This window comes from Propithecus coquereli, unplaced genomic scaffold (genome assembly GCF_000956105.1).
Source record: "Propithecus coquereli isolate 6110/MARCELLA unplaced genomic scaffold, Pcoq_1.0 Scaffold248, whole genome shotgun sequence".
In the NCBI taxonomy this organism is placed as follows: Eukaryota; Metazoa; Chordata; class Mammalia; order Primates; family Indriidae; genus Propithecus; species Propithecus coquereli.
In genome coordinates, this window is record NW_012148041.1 from 670125 (window position 1) to 687345 (window position 17221).

Genomic DNA, 17221 nt, shown 5'->3' on the forward strand with positions numbered 1-17221 from the left:
CCAGGAGTTCAAGTCCAGCCTGGGCAACACAGGGAGATCCCATTTCTTTAAAAAAACAAACAAACAAACAAAAAAAAGTCCAGAAAAGGCGAATCCAGAGAGACAGGAAACAGACTGGTGGTTGCTTGGGGCTGGGGACAAGAGTGGGGACTGACCAAACTGGCACAACGAATTTTACTGGAGTGGCAGAAATGTTCTAAAACTGGATTATGATGATGGCTACACAACTTTATAAATTTACTAAAAATCCTGACACACTTAAAATAGGTGAATTTTATAGTATGTTAATTATGCCTCAATAAAGCTGTTACATTTTTTAAGTGGAAACAAAGGGTCACCACATTGATAGGATTTGCCTTAAAATACTGTTGTTCTTGTGGAAAGAAAGACCAAAAGGCAAAATATTAATGACTGAAATCTCAGTTGTGGGTACGCAGTTCATTATGTTTTTCAAAATAAAAATTTGAGTACATATATAAAATATAGCCATTACACACACACAAAAAAACAAAAAAAAACCCTTAAGATTTCACCAGTAATCAAGGAAACACAAAATAAAACAAGTAACAACTTTCACCTATCACATAAATCTACCCTGCAAAGATAATATAATTCCTAGAAAGCAGACTTTCTACTGCCTAACTGTTAAGATTAAATGATATATCCTTCATGGAGGTAATCTGGCAATGTTTATCAAGAACCTTTATCAGGGTATACCTCTGACCTGCCAATTCCACTTTTAAGAATTTGTCCTAAATAAATATGGGTTATATGTTACAATAAAAAAAGAATTAAGACTTCAGATTGTATAAAAAAAAAAAGAATTAAGAGAAAGAGAGAAATGTAAATAATTAGGCAAATGAACAGATACTTACAATAGTGAAAAACAAATCAATAAATGACTGCTTTAAGAAGTTACAGAATACTCAAATAATGGAATACTAGGAGTCATGAAAAACAGACATGAAAAGATAACTACAATATATTTAAGTGAAAAATAGGTTATAAAGCAATATGTATATGATTACATTTTAATTTAAAATATATGTATACCTATGCATGCACATATATGAACACAAACTAAGAGCAGTGATTAGCTTTTAGTGTTACAAGTAGCTTTACTGTCTTTCTTAGACATTCTGAATTTGCTGGGTTTTTATATCCAACATTATTACTTTTAAAATTGGGGGTAAAAAGAAGAACCTCCCACCAAATCATCACATACATTTCAACTATACAGAAGATTTTTATGTAAATTATGTAATAATAAAACAGGAATATTTACATAACAATTAGGAGAAGGATTCCTAAGCTTGAAATCAAAAGTAAAAATCAAAATAGAAAAGACTGCTGGATTCAACATCATAAAAATTCATCAAAGAAGTGCCACATAGTAAAAATATTAACCAAGTTAAAAGACAAACTGGAGGAAAAGCAAGAATTTAATAAGTGATTTTCCTTAACATGCAAACACTTCACACAAATCAATGAGGAAAAGACTAACAATCTAATTGGGGTAGAGGGGGAACACAAATAAGTCATAGAAATATAAAAGGGCCAATATAGATATGGAAAGATATCCAACCTCATTCCTAATTAAGGCAAAACAAATTAAAATGAATACATTTTAACTCATTAGACCAGTAACAATGTAAAGACAGAGAATTCAGGGGTTGCCTTAGAATGTGGCAAAATTCTTGTCCATTAACAAGGAAGTGGTTAAATAAAATATGGTCAGCCGCAATGCAATACTATGCATCCATTAAAAAAAGAAAAAAAAAGGATGCTGTCCACAGCATACTGTAAAGTTTTAAAGCCAAGTCAGAGAATAGTATGTATAGTATGATCTCATTTGTGAGTGTGTGGGGAAGGGGAGCTTTAAAGCATGGGGAATGGTATAAGACCTCTCTATGCACAACATGGTGCACCAACAGAACGCGCTCTCCAAGTTAGGAAAAGATCTTGACAAATAAAGTGAACGATGGAACTGAAATGGCCTGGCCTCAAGTCTATATTTAAAAATATATCCAAGTTCATTTTAAAGCATTACAAAGGAGAAAATTTCCCAACTAGGCCTAACATTGAAGACCTAAAGACATCCATCAGGGACTGTTTTCATCCTTCCAACTATCAATATAGATGATGGTTCTTTTTCAGAAACAGGTGGAAGGAGGGACTTTAAATTTGCCTGGAGAATGGAGGAAAGTATAATGATAACTTTTAAGTAGCACGAATAAGGACTCTGTGACCGCTCTGATCAAATACATGCCTACAAAGGCACAGAATGTCTCCAAAAAAATAGAACAATGGCTGCTTCTAGACAGTGGGATGAGAGAGAGCACAGGATTTACTATGTAAATTTTTCACATGAAATATATTAAAGATTATACATCCAAATAAAATGTTAAGAAGTTACAGCACCAATAGCAAACTGGACAAATATAACTTATAAATATCAATTTTTAAAATGATAAAGGCCCCCAAATGGCAGGAACATTTAAAGGCAATTTTTAAATATGTAGAATAATAGCAATATAACAAAATAAACTTCCATATGCAATACATACTACCATACAAATGAACCTTGAAAACAATATTATAAGGCAAAGGAGCCAGTCACAAAAGGTTACATACTATAGTACAGGGCGTTTTTTTGTTTTTTGTTTTTTTTAAGAGACAGGTCTTACTCTGTCACCCAAGCTGGAGTGCAACAGATCATAGCTCACTGTAACCTTGAACTCCTGGCTGCCAGCAATCTTCCTGCCTAGGCCTCCCGAAGTGCTACAATTACAGGTGCAAGCCACTGTATCTGACTATACTGTATGTTTACATTTAAATAAAATGTCCAGCCAGTGACAATTCCCACTACTCAGGAGGCTGATGTGGGAGGATCACTGGAGTCCAGGAGTTCAAGTCCAGCCTGGGCAACACAGGGAGATCCCATTTCTTTAAAAAAACAAACAAACAAACAAAAAAAAGTCCAGAAAAGGCGAATCCAGAGAGACAGGAAACAGACTGGTGGTTGCTTGGGGCTGGGGACAAGAGTGGGGACTGACCAAACTGGCACAACGAATTTTACTGGAGTGGCAGAAATGTTCTAAAACTGGATTATGATGATGGCTACACAACTTTATAAATTTACTAAAAATCCTGACACACTTAAAATAGGTGAATTTTATAGTATGTTAATTATGCCTCAATAAAGCTGTTACATTTTTTAAGTGGAAACAAAGGGTCACCACATTGATAGGATTTGCCTTAAAATACTGTTGTTCTTGTGGAAAGAAAGACCAAAAGGCAAAATATTAATGACTGAAATCTCAGTTGTGGGTACGCAGTTCATTATGTTTTTCAAAATAAAAATTTGAGTACATATATAAAATATAGCCATTACACACACACAAAAAAACAAAAAAAAACCCTTAAGATTTCACCAGTAATCAAGGAAACACAAAATAAAACAAGTAACAACTTTCACCTATCACATAAATCTACCCTGCAAAGATAATATAATTCCTAGAAAGCAGACTTTCTACTGCCTAACTGTTAAGATTAAATGATATATCCTTCATGGAGGTAATCTGGCAATGTTTATCAAGAACCTTTATCAGGGTATACCTCTGACCTGCCAATTCCACTTTTAAGAATTTGTCCTAAATAAATATGGGTTATATGTTACAATAAAAAAAGAATTAAGACTTCAGATTGTATAAAAAAAAAAAGAATTAAGAGAAAGAGAGAAATGTAAATAATTAGGCAAATGAACAGATACTTACAATAGTGAAAAACAAATCAATAAATGACTGCTTTAAGAAGTTACAGAATACTCAAATAATGGAATACTAGGAGTCATGAAAAACAGACATGAAAAGATAACTACAATATATTTAAGTGAAAAATAGGTTATAAAGCAATATGTATATGATTACATTTTAATTTAAAATATATGTATACCTATGCATGCACATATATGAACACAAACTAAGAGCAGTGATTAGCTTTTAGTGTTACAAGTAGCTTTACTGTCTTTCTTAGACATTCTGAATTTGCTGGGTTTTTATATCCAACATTATTACTTTTAAAATTGGGGGTAAAAAGAAGAAATTTTCTTTCCCAAAAAGGTAAATCTCTTTATGGAAAACAGACAAAAGACAAGTTTAGTCAATTCATAAAAGAAATACAACGGACTTTTAGCAGGTGAAAATACTCATTAGAAATGACAAAACACAAATTAAAACAAGCTCACATTTTTTACCCATAAAACTGAGAATAATTAATTGTAATATGCTACACTGATGAGGTGTCAAAGAAATAGTCACTCATTACAGTAGTGGCAGAAATACAAATCAATCCATTCTTTATGCGGAAGGCAATTTAGCAATTAGTATTAAGAGCATTAAAAGCCACGTTTATCTTTAGCACAGCAATCCTCAGCCTAGCAATCTAATTCTAGGGATAAATTCTAAGGAAATAATTCATGATATAAGCAAAGATTTAGCTGGAAGAATGTTCAATACTGAGTTTATATTGACAAAAATTTTAAAATAACCTAGATATTAAATAAAAAGGGATTATGAAGTTATTCTATATCCATATAATGGAATACTCTGAAGCCCTTAAAAGTTAAGTATGGAATTATATTAAGAATAGGAAAATGGTCATAAGAGATTGTTAAGTGAAGACAGATTACACTATGTGTGTATACTGGGTTAAATAGTGTCCCCCAAAGTTCATGTCCACCCGGAACCTCGGACCGTGATCTTATTTGTAAACAGGGTCTTTGCAGATGTAATTAGTTAAGAGGAGGTCATACTAGATTAGGGTGGGCCCTAAATCCAACTAACTGGTATCCTTATAAGGAGGGGGAGATTTGAAGACACACAAGGAAGGCCTTGTCACTACTAACGCAGAGATTGGAGTGTTATAGCTACAAACCAAGGAAAGCCAAAGAGCTGAGACAAGAAATGATTCTTCACCAGTCACTTCAGAGGGATCATGGCCCACTGACACCCTCAACTTGGAACTTCCAGTTTCCAGATTTAAGAAAATATATTTTCATTGTTTTAAGCCACCCAGTTTGTGCTATTTGTTACAGCAGTCCTAGGAAACTTTATAATGTATTAATATAAAACCCAGCAATCAGGAGCACAGACTCTGCCAGAGTGCTTATGTTTGAAACCCATTTGTACCCATGGGACTTTAGGTTCAGTTATTTAACCTCTCTGAGCCTCTTTTCCTTTTCCAAAAAAATGTAAATAACAGCGTTTATTTTCTAGAATTATTAACAGCATTAAATTATGTATTAAACAAAAATCACTTAAAACAGTACCTGGAATATAGTAAATATCTTAGTTGTAAAGCAAGCCCAGGTGCGCGCGCGCGCACACACACACACACACACACACACACACACACACCCACACACACACAAAATACAGTATTAGAAGAATACACATACATCAAAAGGTTAACATTTTTATCTCTGGGTCCTGTATGGTTTGTTTATTTTTTTGATTATCGGTATTTTATAACTTATCTGCAATGAACATAAATAGCTTATGTCATAATAAAAATACAATTATTCTTCTAAAAATAAGGCAGTAGCCTGAGCGCAGTGGCTCACACCTGTAATCCTAGCACTGTGGGAGGCCAAGACAGGAGGACTGCTTGAGCTCAGGAGTTCAAAACCATCCTGAGCAACATCTGAGACCCCATGTAAAAAGAAAAATTAGCTGGGTATTGTGGTGCTTGCCTGTAGTCCCAGCTACTTGGGAGGCTGAGGCAAGAGGATCGCTTGAGCCCAAGAGTTTGAGGAAGAAGTGAACTAGGATGATGCCACTGCAGTCTACCCAGGGCGAAAGAGCAAGACTCTTTCTTAAAAAAAAAAAAAAAAAAAGAATACACAATTGCTTTAAATCAGAGAAAAATATACTATAAAAATAAAAATAAGGCTGTAGTTCCCTGTCAAAGTTGTATGCAAACCCCATCCCTTAGCCAGTGGTTTCCACTCTCAAGGCTTGTTATCAAGGTTTAAAAAAAAAAAAAAACGTAAAAAATAAACACTGACCAGAAGGCACTTTAGAAGCATATCGTGTATCATTCAATCAATCATTAGGAGGTGACTGTTCTGTAAGAGGCTGCAATTCACCTACTCCAAGCACAGTAAGTCAAGCGTGAACCCTCAGAAACACTTTATAGATGTGAAACTCAAAACACGCTAAGAAAAAACAACTATTCTTTTAAAAGGTGGATCTTTTAAAACCCAGTACATAGTGAGGCTGAGCCTCTATATTTGGGAATAAACTGCTCCCCCTCCCAAGATATACATTAACTTTAGCAAATCATTAGAACACCGTTTACTAAATCAATTACTATTCCAACAAGTGCAAAATGTATTAATTTCATCAGCACAAGGTGATTTAGTAAGAGTTAAACCTTTTCAGTGCATTTTAGTACTGTTGCATTTTGGGTTTCCAAAAAGTTCATCTTAGAAACTGTTCTCTGACAATCTCATGTAAATATATTCAGATGAGCTCACTACTAGATAGTTTACTTCTTACCACAGTAAAACTAAGTTTTCATAAAATTATATATAATTACTGGATGAGAGTTTGTTGCCTAATGAGAAGGAATTTTACTGTATTTGAAGTGACCAAAGTCCACCACTGCACTGTTAACTGAAAAGAATATCTATTTGATCAGCCTATATAAGTACCTTGACAACTAAATTCAGTTCCCACTGAAACAAAGGAGGTATAAGGGTCCTGGTATCCACTACTCTGGAGAGGAAGGATAATTACTATTAACAGCAACAACCATTACTGTTAAAAAAAATTATATATAACTTTACATATAAACACATGCATAGAAAATTCTATGTATAATATATATGCATAGAAGTTTCTAAAAGGTATAGAAGAAATTGTTAGCAGTGGCTATACCTGGAAAAAGTGGCTATACCTGGATTTTTGCTTTTTACTTTTAGTACAGAGGTTACAAACAAGTGGTTCAAGGACTATATCCTGCCTACAGATGTGCTTTATTTGGCTCACAGTGTTCTAAAAATATTTGAATTAATTGCCAACATTTAAAATTCAGAACATTTCCCATAAAGTCTGTATTTCTGACTTCTCTTGAAAAAAAACAGAAAAAATCTAAAACTGGGCCCCCATTCTAACACAGCAACATTTGACTTAAGAAGTATCACTTGCCTCTTTATAAAAGGCAAGTGCTTTCCAGTGGATACATATTTCAATTGTCACCCATCTGGCATCCACAGGTATTTTAATTTGCAAACTGTTCAGACCCTTCTAAACTATCTGAACTTACTATGTGTTTGCTTATACGACTTCTTTAATGTTTTTCCTCAATGGAAAAACTGGCAAAGACCTAAGAGAACTTTAGAGAGCTTACAAAATGTTTCTGTCCATTCACATCTAAATAACTTCGCTAATTTTTCTAAATAATAAATTTCCTCATAAATTGAATTACAAAGGATATGCAGTACAAGGAAATATGCCTGGAATGGAGGATAGATAAGGTGAGACCAATCTTTACATGGTCCAATTGCTTCCAGAAACAATATTCTTGGTATTAATTAAATATGAATTTGCTTTCATGTCATATATGTAACTATTAGCAACATTTAAATCTCATGCCCAAATTAAATCCAGCAAAAGCCCAAAAGGAGCTTAGTTTATAGGACTTGTTTCTTCTGACAGCACTTGACTTCAAGAGTTCCACAAAAGTTAAACCTTTTCTCCTATCTACCTTCATGCATTACTTCAACAATGTTTACTGAGCATCTACTATGTACAAAGCATTGCATAAGATGCTTAGGGAGAAACAAAGGCTGTGGGGGCATTGTCCTCTCAAAAGTGTTTGTACACATGATAAACGCTATACAAAAGGCAAGAGTGGAATTCAAAGAAGACAGCACTCCTAAGGACAGGGGTTAGTATGTTAGTTTCAGAGAAACAACAGGATTTCGTGAGGAAGGAAAAACAGCATTCTAGGTAGCAGAAAAACGTTTAAAATTTGGAAAGCAAAAGTATTTGTGGAAAAGAGCAACAGTTTAGTTTGAATGGGGCAGAGAAAAGCAGAATATCCAGTACACACATATGGTATGAAAGGTAGAAGTAGGTAAATTGGGACCAATCTTTGCAGGGTCTTGAATGAATGTCAACCTAAAGCTCTCTGTTCTTTATCTGGTAAGCAACAAGGCATTATTAGAGGTTTCTGAGAAAAGAAAGAACTAGATCAAAGCTGTGATTCAGAAAGATTGGCCTAGTAGTGGTATGTCCATAAAATGGACTAGAGGGAAGAATGCTATGTGTAGAAAACAGATTTGGAGACTATACCCATGTTATTCTGTTAAACTGGTAACATAATCTGTAAACTAAGGCAGTGGCAAGGGGAATGGAAAAGAGACAGGTGAGAGGTACACTGCCAAATCCAGGTGGAGATGAACTGGATTTGGTAAATGAACTGGGGTGTCCAGGAAGGAGAGGGCTTTGGAGATAACTCAGTTGAAGCCTAATGTCTGAGAACACTGGATCCATTAACGGAACGAGGAAAAATCGGAAGAAAAGCTGGTTGGAGTGTAGAAAGACATAAAGTGACCTTTTAAACACATCTAGTTTAAACATCCATAAGTTTTTTGCCCCCACCAGAAAATCCTGCACACTTTTCTGGCCCAACTTTTAGTGATGGCCAAAGGGAGTAAAGTATATATTTAATATAAGTAAAGCATATATTTAAGGCAGAGTCAATGAGAAGCCAGTCCCAGAGCATAAATATGATCAAAATTAAGCTCCACAGAATGAAGTAGGCCGCTATCTCACAACATATGCAAAAATTAACTCAAAATGTATCAACAGGCCAGGCGTGGTGGCTCAAGCCTGTAATCCCAGCATTCTGGGAGGCCGAGGCAGGAGGATTCCTTGAACCCAAGAGTTTGAGGTTGCAGTGAGCTATGATGACGCTACGGCACTCTACCTAGGGCTATAAAGTGAGACTCTGTCTCAAGGGGAAAAAAAAGGATCAACAACCTAAATGTAAAGAAGTATTAATAAAACCATAAAACTCTTAGAAGAAAACACAGGGGTAAATCTTGATGACCCTGGATTTTGCAATGGATTCTTAGATATGACACCAAAAACACAAGCAATGAAAAAAAATTGATATGGACCTCATCACATTAAAAACATCTGTGCATCAAAGGACATTATCAAGAAAGTGAAAAGACAACCCATAGAATGGGAAAAAATATTTGCAAATCATGTATCTATAAGGGTCTAATATCCACAATATATAAAGCCCACTTACAACTGAACAACAAAAAAAAACCAATTCAAAAATGGGCAAAGAGCTGGGCACAGTGGCACACCTTGTAGTCCCAGCTACTTGGGAAGTTGAGGCAGGAGGATCGCTTCAGCCCAGGGGTTCTGGGGTGTAGTACACTACGCCAGCATCAATATAGTGACCTCCCAGAAGCCCAGGGGCCACCAGGTTGCCTAAGGAGGGGTGAAATGGCCCAGGTCAGAACTGGGGTAGGTCAAAACTCTGGTGCTGATCAGTAATGGGATTGCACCTGTGAACAGACACCGCACTCTAGCCTGGGCAACATTACAAGACTCCGTTTCTAAGAATAAATAAAAATTAAAAATTAGGTAAGGAACTTAAATAGGCATTTCTCCAAAGAAGATATACAAATGGCCAACAAGCACATAAAAATATGTTCAATATCATAAGTAATTAGGGAAATGAGAATCAAAATCATAATGAAGTACTACTCCATACTCACCAGTATGGCTATAATTTAAAAAAGGAAAATAACGAGTGTTGACAAGGATGTGGAGAAATTGGATGGACTGTTGTACACTGACAGTGGAAATGTAAAATGATTCGGCCACCGTGGAAAACAGTTCAGTGGTTGCTCAAAAGCACAGAATAACCATATGATCCACTATCTACTCCTAGATGTATACACAAAAAAACTATTAATAAAAACAGGTACTCAAACAAATAGGTGTACACACATTTTCAAAGTAACACTATTCACAATAAACAAAAGGTAGAAACACCCCAAACGTGTATCAATGGGTGAATAAACTAATTGTGATATATACATACAATGGAATATTGTTCAGCCATAAAAAAAGAATGAAGTATCAATACATACTACATGCAACACAGATGAACCTGGGAAATACTACGCTAAGTAAAAGAAGCCAGACCCAAAGGGACAAATACTGTATGATTCTGTTTATATGAAATATCCAGAACAGGTACACATACTGAAACAGAACTCAGACTTGTGGTTGCCAGGGGCTGAAGGGGAGAAGGGAATGGAAAGCACCTGCTTAATGGATGCGAAATTTCCTTCTGGGGTAATGAAAAAGTTTTGAAACTAGAGCGAGATGGTGGTTGCACAAGATTGTGAATGCACCAAAATGCCACTGAACTGTGGACTTTAAAATAGTACATTTTGGCCAGGAGCAGTGACTCTTGCCTATAATCCCAAATCCCAGTACTTTGGGAGGCCAAGGTGAAAGGACCACTTCAGGCCAGGAGTTCGAGACCAGCCTGGCAAAATAGTGAGACTCCCATCTCTACAAAATATAAGAATAATTAGCCAGGCATGGTGGCACACACCTGTAGTCCCTGCTACTTGGGAGGCTGAGGTGGGAGGATTGCTTGGGCCCAGGCATTTGAGGCTGCAGTGAGGTATGACTGCCCACTGTCCTCCAGCCTGGGTGACAGAGTCTAAACCCAGTCCCTAAACACAAATAATTACGTAAAATAAAAGTTAATTTTGCCAGGCACAATGCCACACACCTGTAGCCCAGTAGTTCAAGGCTGTATAGCCACTGCACTCCAGCCTAGACAACCTAGCAAGACTCACCTTTATAAAGATAGAATAGTTAATTTTATGTGCTATCAATTTCATCTGAATTTTTTAAAAAATATCAATAATATTCCAAACCAAAAATAAAAATAAGCTCCTTATCTTGTCACTCCTGATCTCATTAATTAATTCTAGGCAGGCCAATCTTCTAGATGGCCTCTGCTCCACTTGCCCCTTCCTGGTTTCACTCAGGAAATATTTTCTAAATATAATATGCTGCTTTTCCACCATCAATTCCAATCCCCCAACCATTTTGAAACTTCTAAGCAACTTGCCCCCATTAGGTACTCAATCTATTCTGTTCAGTCCACTCCCACCTGTTCTGAAATTTTACGCAGTTAATTCAGTATTAACATTAACATACGGATGTTTTCTCCTTATTATCCTTCAATTTTTCTGATAGTTTCATGTATATGAGTTTCCTATTAGAGGGAAAATTATGATTGGGGCTGTCCTCTGCTTTTGCATTACACTACGTGCTAGGGGTCTATCCAAACTACATTTGTTGAAATACTGCCTGGTTGAGTCTACGGCCGTGCCGCCCTGAACGCACCCGATCCTGTCTGACCTCCTAAATACTGCCTGGTTGATAGTTTTTGTAGTTATGTGCCACTTGAATTTTATATATGGGGAATGGGTGATGGGTAAAGAAACCACCTCTGCTCACCCTGACTACAATGGTGATTAATTCTGACTTGATCTGTAATTGGAAATGAAGGTCCTACAATAATGGCACAGTAAAAAGACTTTCTGCAAGACAGCAATGTACTTTTTTACCATGCTCCTTTAAAAACTAAAATGAATTTGACTGCACTATTTGTAAACTATCTTACATTATACCAGGAGTCCCAATTTGTATGTATCACTCCAAAAAAGGAGACCAAAAGAAGAATCTCTAAAGCAAGAACTCCCAACCTTCTTAAAAATGCAATAGCCTGAATAACACTCTATCATTGTTATGCAACCCTTCCATACCCTCTTCCTAGAACTACTGTTTGGCAGACATTTTTTAAGGAAACCGGTATTAACATCAAGTTTTATCTCTGTTATAAAGGAACTCCTTCCTAGAGTCACATATAAACTAGAGAGTAGATCAAAAACTCATTTAGCATAGGGGTGTCTGAGAAATGGATTAAAAACAGGCAGAGAAGGAACTGTGAGATCAGGTAAGAGGTACAACCGATTTTGACATCTAGATTCTGATTTCATTTCATTGCTTTGTGGTTATACCTTTATTTTATCTAGCAGGGTGCCTCTGACAATGTTGAGAAAGTCAACAGGATGTTATATTTTACAAAAAAGTTTTTCCCAAGTTACTTTTCTAGAAAACATCTGTTCTATCCATGATGGATACATGTAGTGTTCCAAAAACATACACATTGCTCCCTGAAGAAATGTCGAGACAAACTAAGGTGTTGTAACACCAAAACTGCACAGCACTAGCCTAATAAATAAGAGGGAGAGAAATAGCCAACACTGTCTACATGCTATTAAAAGATATTTTATCTACAACTATACTGAGAAATAAAGCCAGTACTAACTCCTAAATTAATGTCCTCTAAAAATCTCGAAGTGTTATTTGCCTCTAGTTACAAAAGCTAAAGGACAACTCACACCTAACACAAAAACAGACAAAGGACTCTAAGGGGCAGAAGCGAGTTTAAAATCTTACGTAACACTGAATTGTACACTTTAAATTCGTTAAAATGGTAAATTTTATTATATTTTACTACAACTTTTTAAAAATTGTATGTAAGCTCTCCTCTGAATCTTGTTGGTTTCCCCTGGAAATATATATGTAAAGCAATTAGAATACATTAAAGAACACAAACCCATTAAATTGAATGTGTTTAAATTATAAATGGTTGAAAACTTTCAGTGATTTAAATTAATAAAAGCTTTCTGACTTCTTAAGGAAACTGTTTATTAGATATTATCTATCTCCAAGGAAGACATAAGCAAATGTAAAAAGCTCAAATTGCAGCAAAGGAGATTTAGTTTTGACATAATTCTAACCAGAAAAGTAATTAAACATTATAATAAGGTATCATGCAAATCTCTGCCCTTAGGGATACAAGAATAGGATGGATTATCTTGGAAGAGTTAGATGCAATTCTGCAGGAAAAGTTGAAATAAACTAGAGAATCACTTAAGCCCATTTCCAGTTTTGGAATTCCAAGTTCTACATTCACAGCCCAACGCTGTCTCTACAAGACATTCCACCTATAGAAAGTTATACTAATCTGTAAGTCATTTCACTTTAGTTTCTGATACTGGGTTTACTTTTCACCACACCATTTATTCACTTTATGTACTCAGGAACTGAAAAATGACTATTTTTGTTAAGAGGCAGTCTCACCAATCTCTAGCAGCATGGCCGCCAGCTCAAGTCTAAACACTACAAACCTGCTCAAACGAAAACAACACTTGGTTCTAAATTAAACAAACAGAAATATCTACACAATTTTGTCAACCTCAGACAAAAAAATCTGTGTTACCATAAGAGACAATTTACAAAGCCAAAACATTTAATTTAGTCATTTTCGATAGTGACAACAAAAAAATTCTTACTTTTGAAAACAAAGGTGTCATCTTTCCATCTAAATGAACACGAGACTCATGTTCTTCATTTTACAATAAAGATTTTTAATGTACCACATTATTCTTAGCAGTCATCAGACAACTGAATGGTGGTTATTTATTAGAACCCAAAGCAGGCACTGATGAAGCCACAGGAAGGTTATCTCCAATTCAACAGGTTAACCACCACAGCAAATTGAGAGATTTTTTGCCAGCCTCTACTAGGACCATGTTAACAGTTGCCAAAGTTAGAAATTAAATGACACCTGAAACACATATCTATACTCCAGATGTTTACTTCAGCAACACACAAAATATTTTAATCAAGTATGCATGCATGCATGTATGTGTATACGCATTTACCTAGATTTTATTAATTATGATGAGGCTTTTTTTTTTTTCTTTTTAAATCTGTCAAGATGAATTTAGCCAGGTCATCACAGGAATCAAAATACAGCACTAGATTATGGAGCTAACTAGCTTTCATAAGAAAGAAAAGAACAAGCCTTCCTGCTTTCAGTTCACAAATGATTTTTCATTTTATAATCAAAGAAAATAAAGAACATGTCTTCTACAGCCAAAATGTAAGATAACGTGACTTACAGTTGAATTATTACTTAATTGCCTGGATTCTTAAGAGGCTACTGACTTGCAAATTCTTTAAAACCAGAATGCATTTTAAAATGGCTCACTCCTTTGCTCAGAAATGTATCTTGTTTTATATAGAATATGTCATCAGTATACATGTTATTCCATGTCTTTGAGCTTAACAGTTTTTTATTAAAAAATTCATACAGAATTTTTATAATCCAACTATATTTTTAAGTTTTTTTCTTCTTATCCACACTGGGCCTCACCTATTCCTCACTTTCCACAACACCTAAAAACAATCTTAGGTGTTAAACATACACACCTCAAGCATACAAAATTCATTATACTGGTTTTGTAGCCATAATAATTGTACTAATAAACACTGACTCTAAAGAACTAAAAACTTAGGGCAGCATTTAAATGGTCCAATTCACCAGGAGTGGGGAGAAATAATGATCCTCTCCTACCAAACTCACAGCAACAAAATGCAAAGCTTCCTATACTGAATTAGTGTAAACAAGGAATAAATAGAGTCAGGGTGGGAAGCAAGCAGGCAAGAGAACAACTCTCCTTAAGATATAACTTTAGGCCGGGCGCGGTGGCTCACGCCTGTAATCCTAGCTCTCTGGGAGGCCGAGGCGGGCGGATTGTTTGAGCTCAGGAGTTCAAAACCAGCTCTGAGCAAGAGCGAGAGCCCGTCTCTACTAAAAATTAGAAAGAAATTAATTGGACAACTAAAAATATATAGAAAAAATTAGCCGGGCACGGTGGCGCATGCCTGCAGTCCCAGCTACTCGGGAGGCTGAGGCAGGAGGATCGCTTGAGCCCAGGAGTTTGAGGTTGCTGTGAGCTAGGCTGATGCCACGGCACTCACTCTAGCCAGGGCAACACAGTGAGACTCTGTCTCAAAAAAAAAAAAAAGATATAACTTTACTTCTATCTTTCAGAATAACAGGTCTTCTCAGTGTGTTCAATAACCCATGTCACTGTCTGACTAAACACCGTAGGCTGACTGGTAGTCAGAAGGTTATATTCCCTGCCTGAGATCATCCTGACATAAAGATACAAGTGGAAGCCGGGCAAGGTGGCTCCCACCTGTAATCCCAGGTACTTGGGAGGCTGAGGTGGGAGGACTGCTTGAGCTGGGGAGTTCAAGACCAGACTGGGCAACATAGGGAGACCCAGTCTCTAAAAAATTTTTTAAAAATAAAAAAATCAAAAGAAAATTTTTAAAAAGATACAAGTGCAGATCACAAATGATTATTTAATTCTGAAGACTATTTCCTACATCCAACATCTCAAACAGTTTTCTAAACATCTAGAAATTCAATCCCACTCTTGCTATAATAATTGACCTTAAAGATAAAATAAGACCCACCAAAGATGCTGCAGAGGAAAAACATTTACATATCACCTTTGGTACAGCCGCAGCTACTAGGCTCCTATTAATAGATGAACATCATCCAGGATAGTGCTAGGTGAGGAGTGGGATAAAAATTAGGCTTGCAGCCTCTTTACTGGCATTGCTTGAGGCATTGAGTGGACATGGAATGAAGAGGAGGTTGGTTGTGCAAGCGATGCCAAGAGAAACAAGATTCCACATGCCAGGAGACTGAGTGCCCAACAAAGAGCAAAGGGCACTCACTCCATTGCTTGTTGCCCAAAGAAAGAGTAGCTGCCTCACCTGAAATCCTTTCAAAGAAAGGCTAATCATGTCCACTCTACCCTCACCCTGAGTGAACTCAACAACCCCTACTCAGAGTACAGGGGGAGGCTTTGCTTATCAAAAATAGCAAGTGCTACTTCCAAAGCCAAGAAACACTCCTTTTTGTTCGGACAGTCTCCTGCCCCAATTCAGTCTTCTGCAAGGTCTATCAGCCAAAAATACTTGGTTCCCAGCCTAACTCAAGTTCTCCATTTTCCCAGACGTGTATCAACCCAATTTTCTTTCAGATAAACTCCTCTCCGTTTCCACTGTTCTGGAGACCTTGTTCAAAGTTCTTAGGTTGAATCCTTTGCCCAGGGCTCCAGTCCCTTCAGAAAGTTCCCTCCCCTGAGATAATCTCCTTTCCCCCACTTTTCCTGAGGTTTTTCCCAAGCCCTGTCCTCCATTTGTAGATTTACTAATAGATCCCACAGCTCCCTGGTACAACTCTTCAGAAAGCCATCTCCCTCACCACAACTCACTTGTCTTCCCCCATAGTTAGTTCCTTTTCCCTATCTATCCTCCGATGGAGACAGACAGACACACACAAACGATCCGTTCTCAGCTCCTAACTCCCAAGTCTCTCCCGTGCCCCAGGTTCTTCCACAACACCTAATCCTCCCCGAATTTCCTCCCATTCTGTCATCCTCATCCCCTAACTCCAAACCCCAACCTTTTTTCCCACTCCCCAAATTCAGATTTCCTGTACTTTTAATACTCTTGGCCAACATCATAACCTCTTTCTCCCAGGTCTACCTCCTATGCCTCGACGCCCGAGTCTTTTCCCCTCTTCCCACGTTCGTCGGCCCCTAATCCTCGCAGAACCTCAGGAACTTGTCCCCATCTCCTTTCCGCCCCTCCTGCCTCCGTGGCCCCTAACTCTCAGTAACCCTGCTCAGCTCCCAAATTTCTCCCCATTATCCCAGGGTTCCACCACTCGCCCTCCCCGCACCGGGAAGGAGATGCCCCTCAATGCCCGCCCGGCCCGCCCTGCCGCCGTGCTCGGGTGTCCCGTCCCTTCCCTTCCCCTCGGGGCCCCGAGGCCGCTGCCAGCGCTGGCGCGGCGGGGCCGGCTCACCAGTTGGTCATGTCCAGGAAGAAGGCGCAGCCGGCAGGGTTGAGCTGGAAGCCAAGCAGCCTCTGGAACTCGGAGATGAGCACGTCCTTGTCGGTAGTGCCCAGGCAGCTGAACTTCTGCATCAGCTCCGGGTCCAGGTCCACGTCCATGCCCTCCATGGCGGGGGCCGGACACCCGCTTCCCCGCCTCCTCACAGCCGAGCTGCCGCCGCGCCGCCGGGCCCGGGGACCGGGAGGGGGCCCGCTGCTAGCCGGCGCCGCGACCCCGCTCCTTTGAGGTAGGCCCCGGGCCTCTCACCGCCTCATAGGGGTAAACTCACTCAGCCACTCACTCACTCTCGCGCTCCCCCCCTCCCACC

General features: G+C 37.9%; 1 protein-coding gene across 3 annotated transcripts in view; it reads right to left on the reverse strand.

Moving 5' to 3' along the window:
* LOC105812236 (chromosome unknown open reading frame, human C6orf106) overlaps positions 1–17221 on the reverse strand; it is a 90763-nt gene extending 73542 nt beyond the window's left edge. For all 3 annotated transcript variants that reach the window (XM_012646638.1, XM_012646639.1, XM_012646637.1), the window contains exon 1: positions 16864–17221. In XM_012646638.1, the coding sequence (XP_012502092.1) occupies positions 16864–17021 (158 nt within the window). In that variant the 5' untranslated portion in view covers positions 17022–17221. The remainder of the gene's footprint in view (positions 1–16863) is intronic.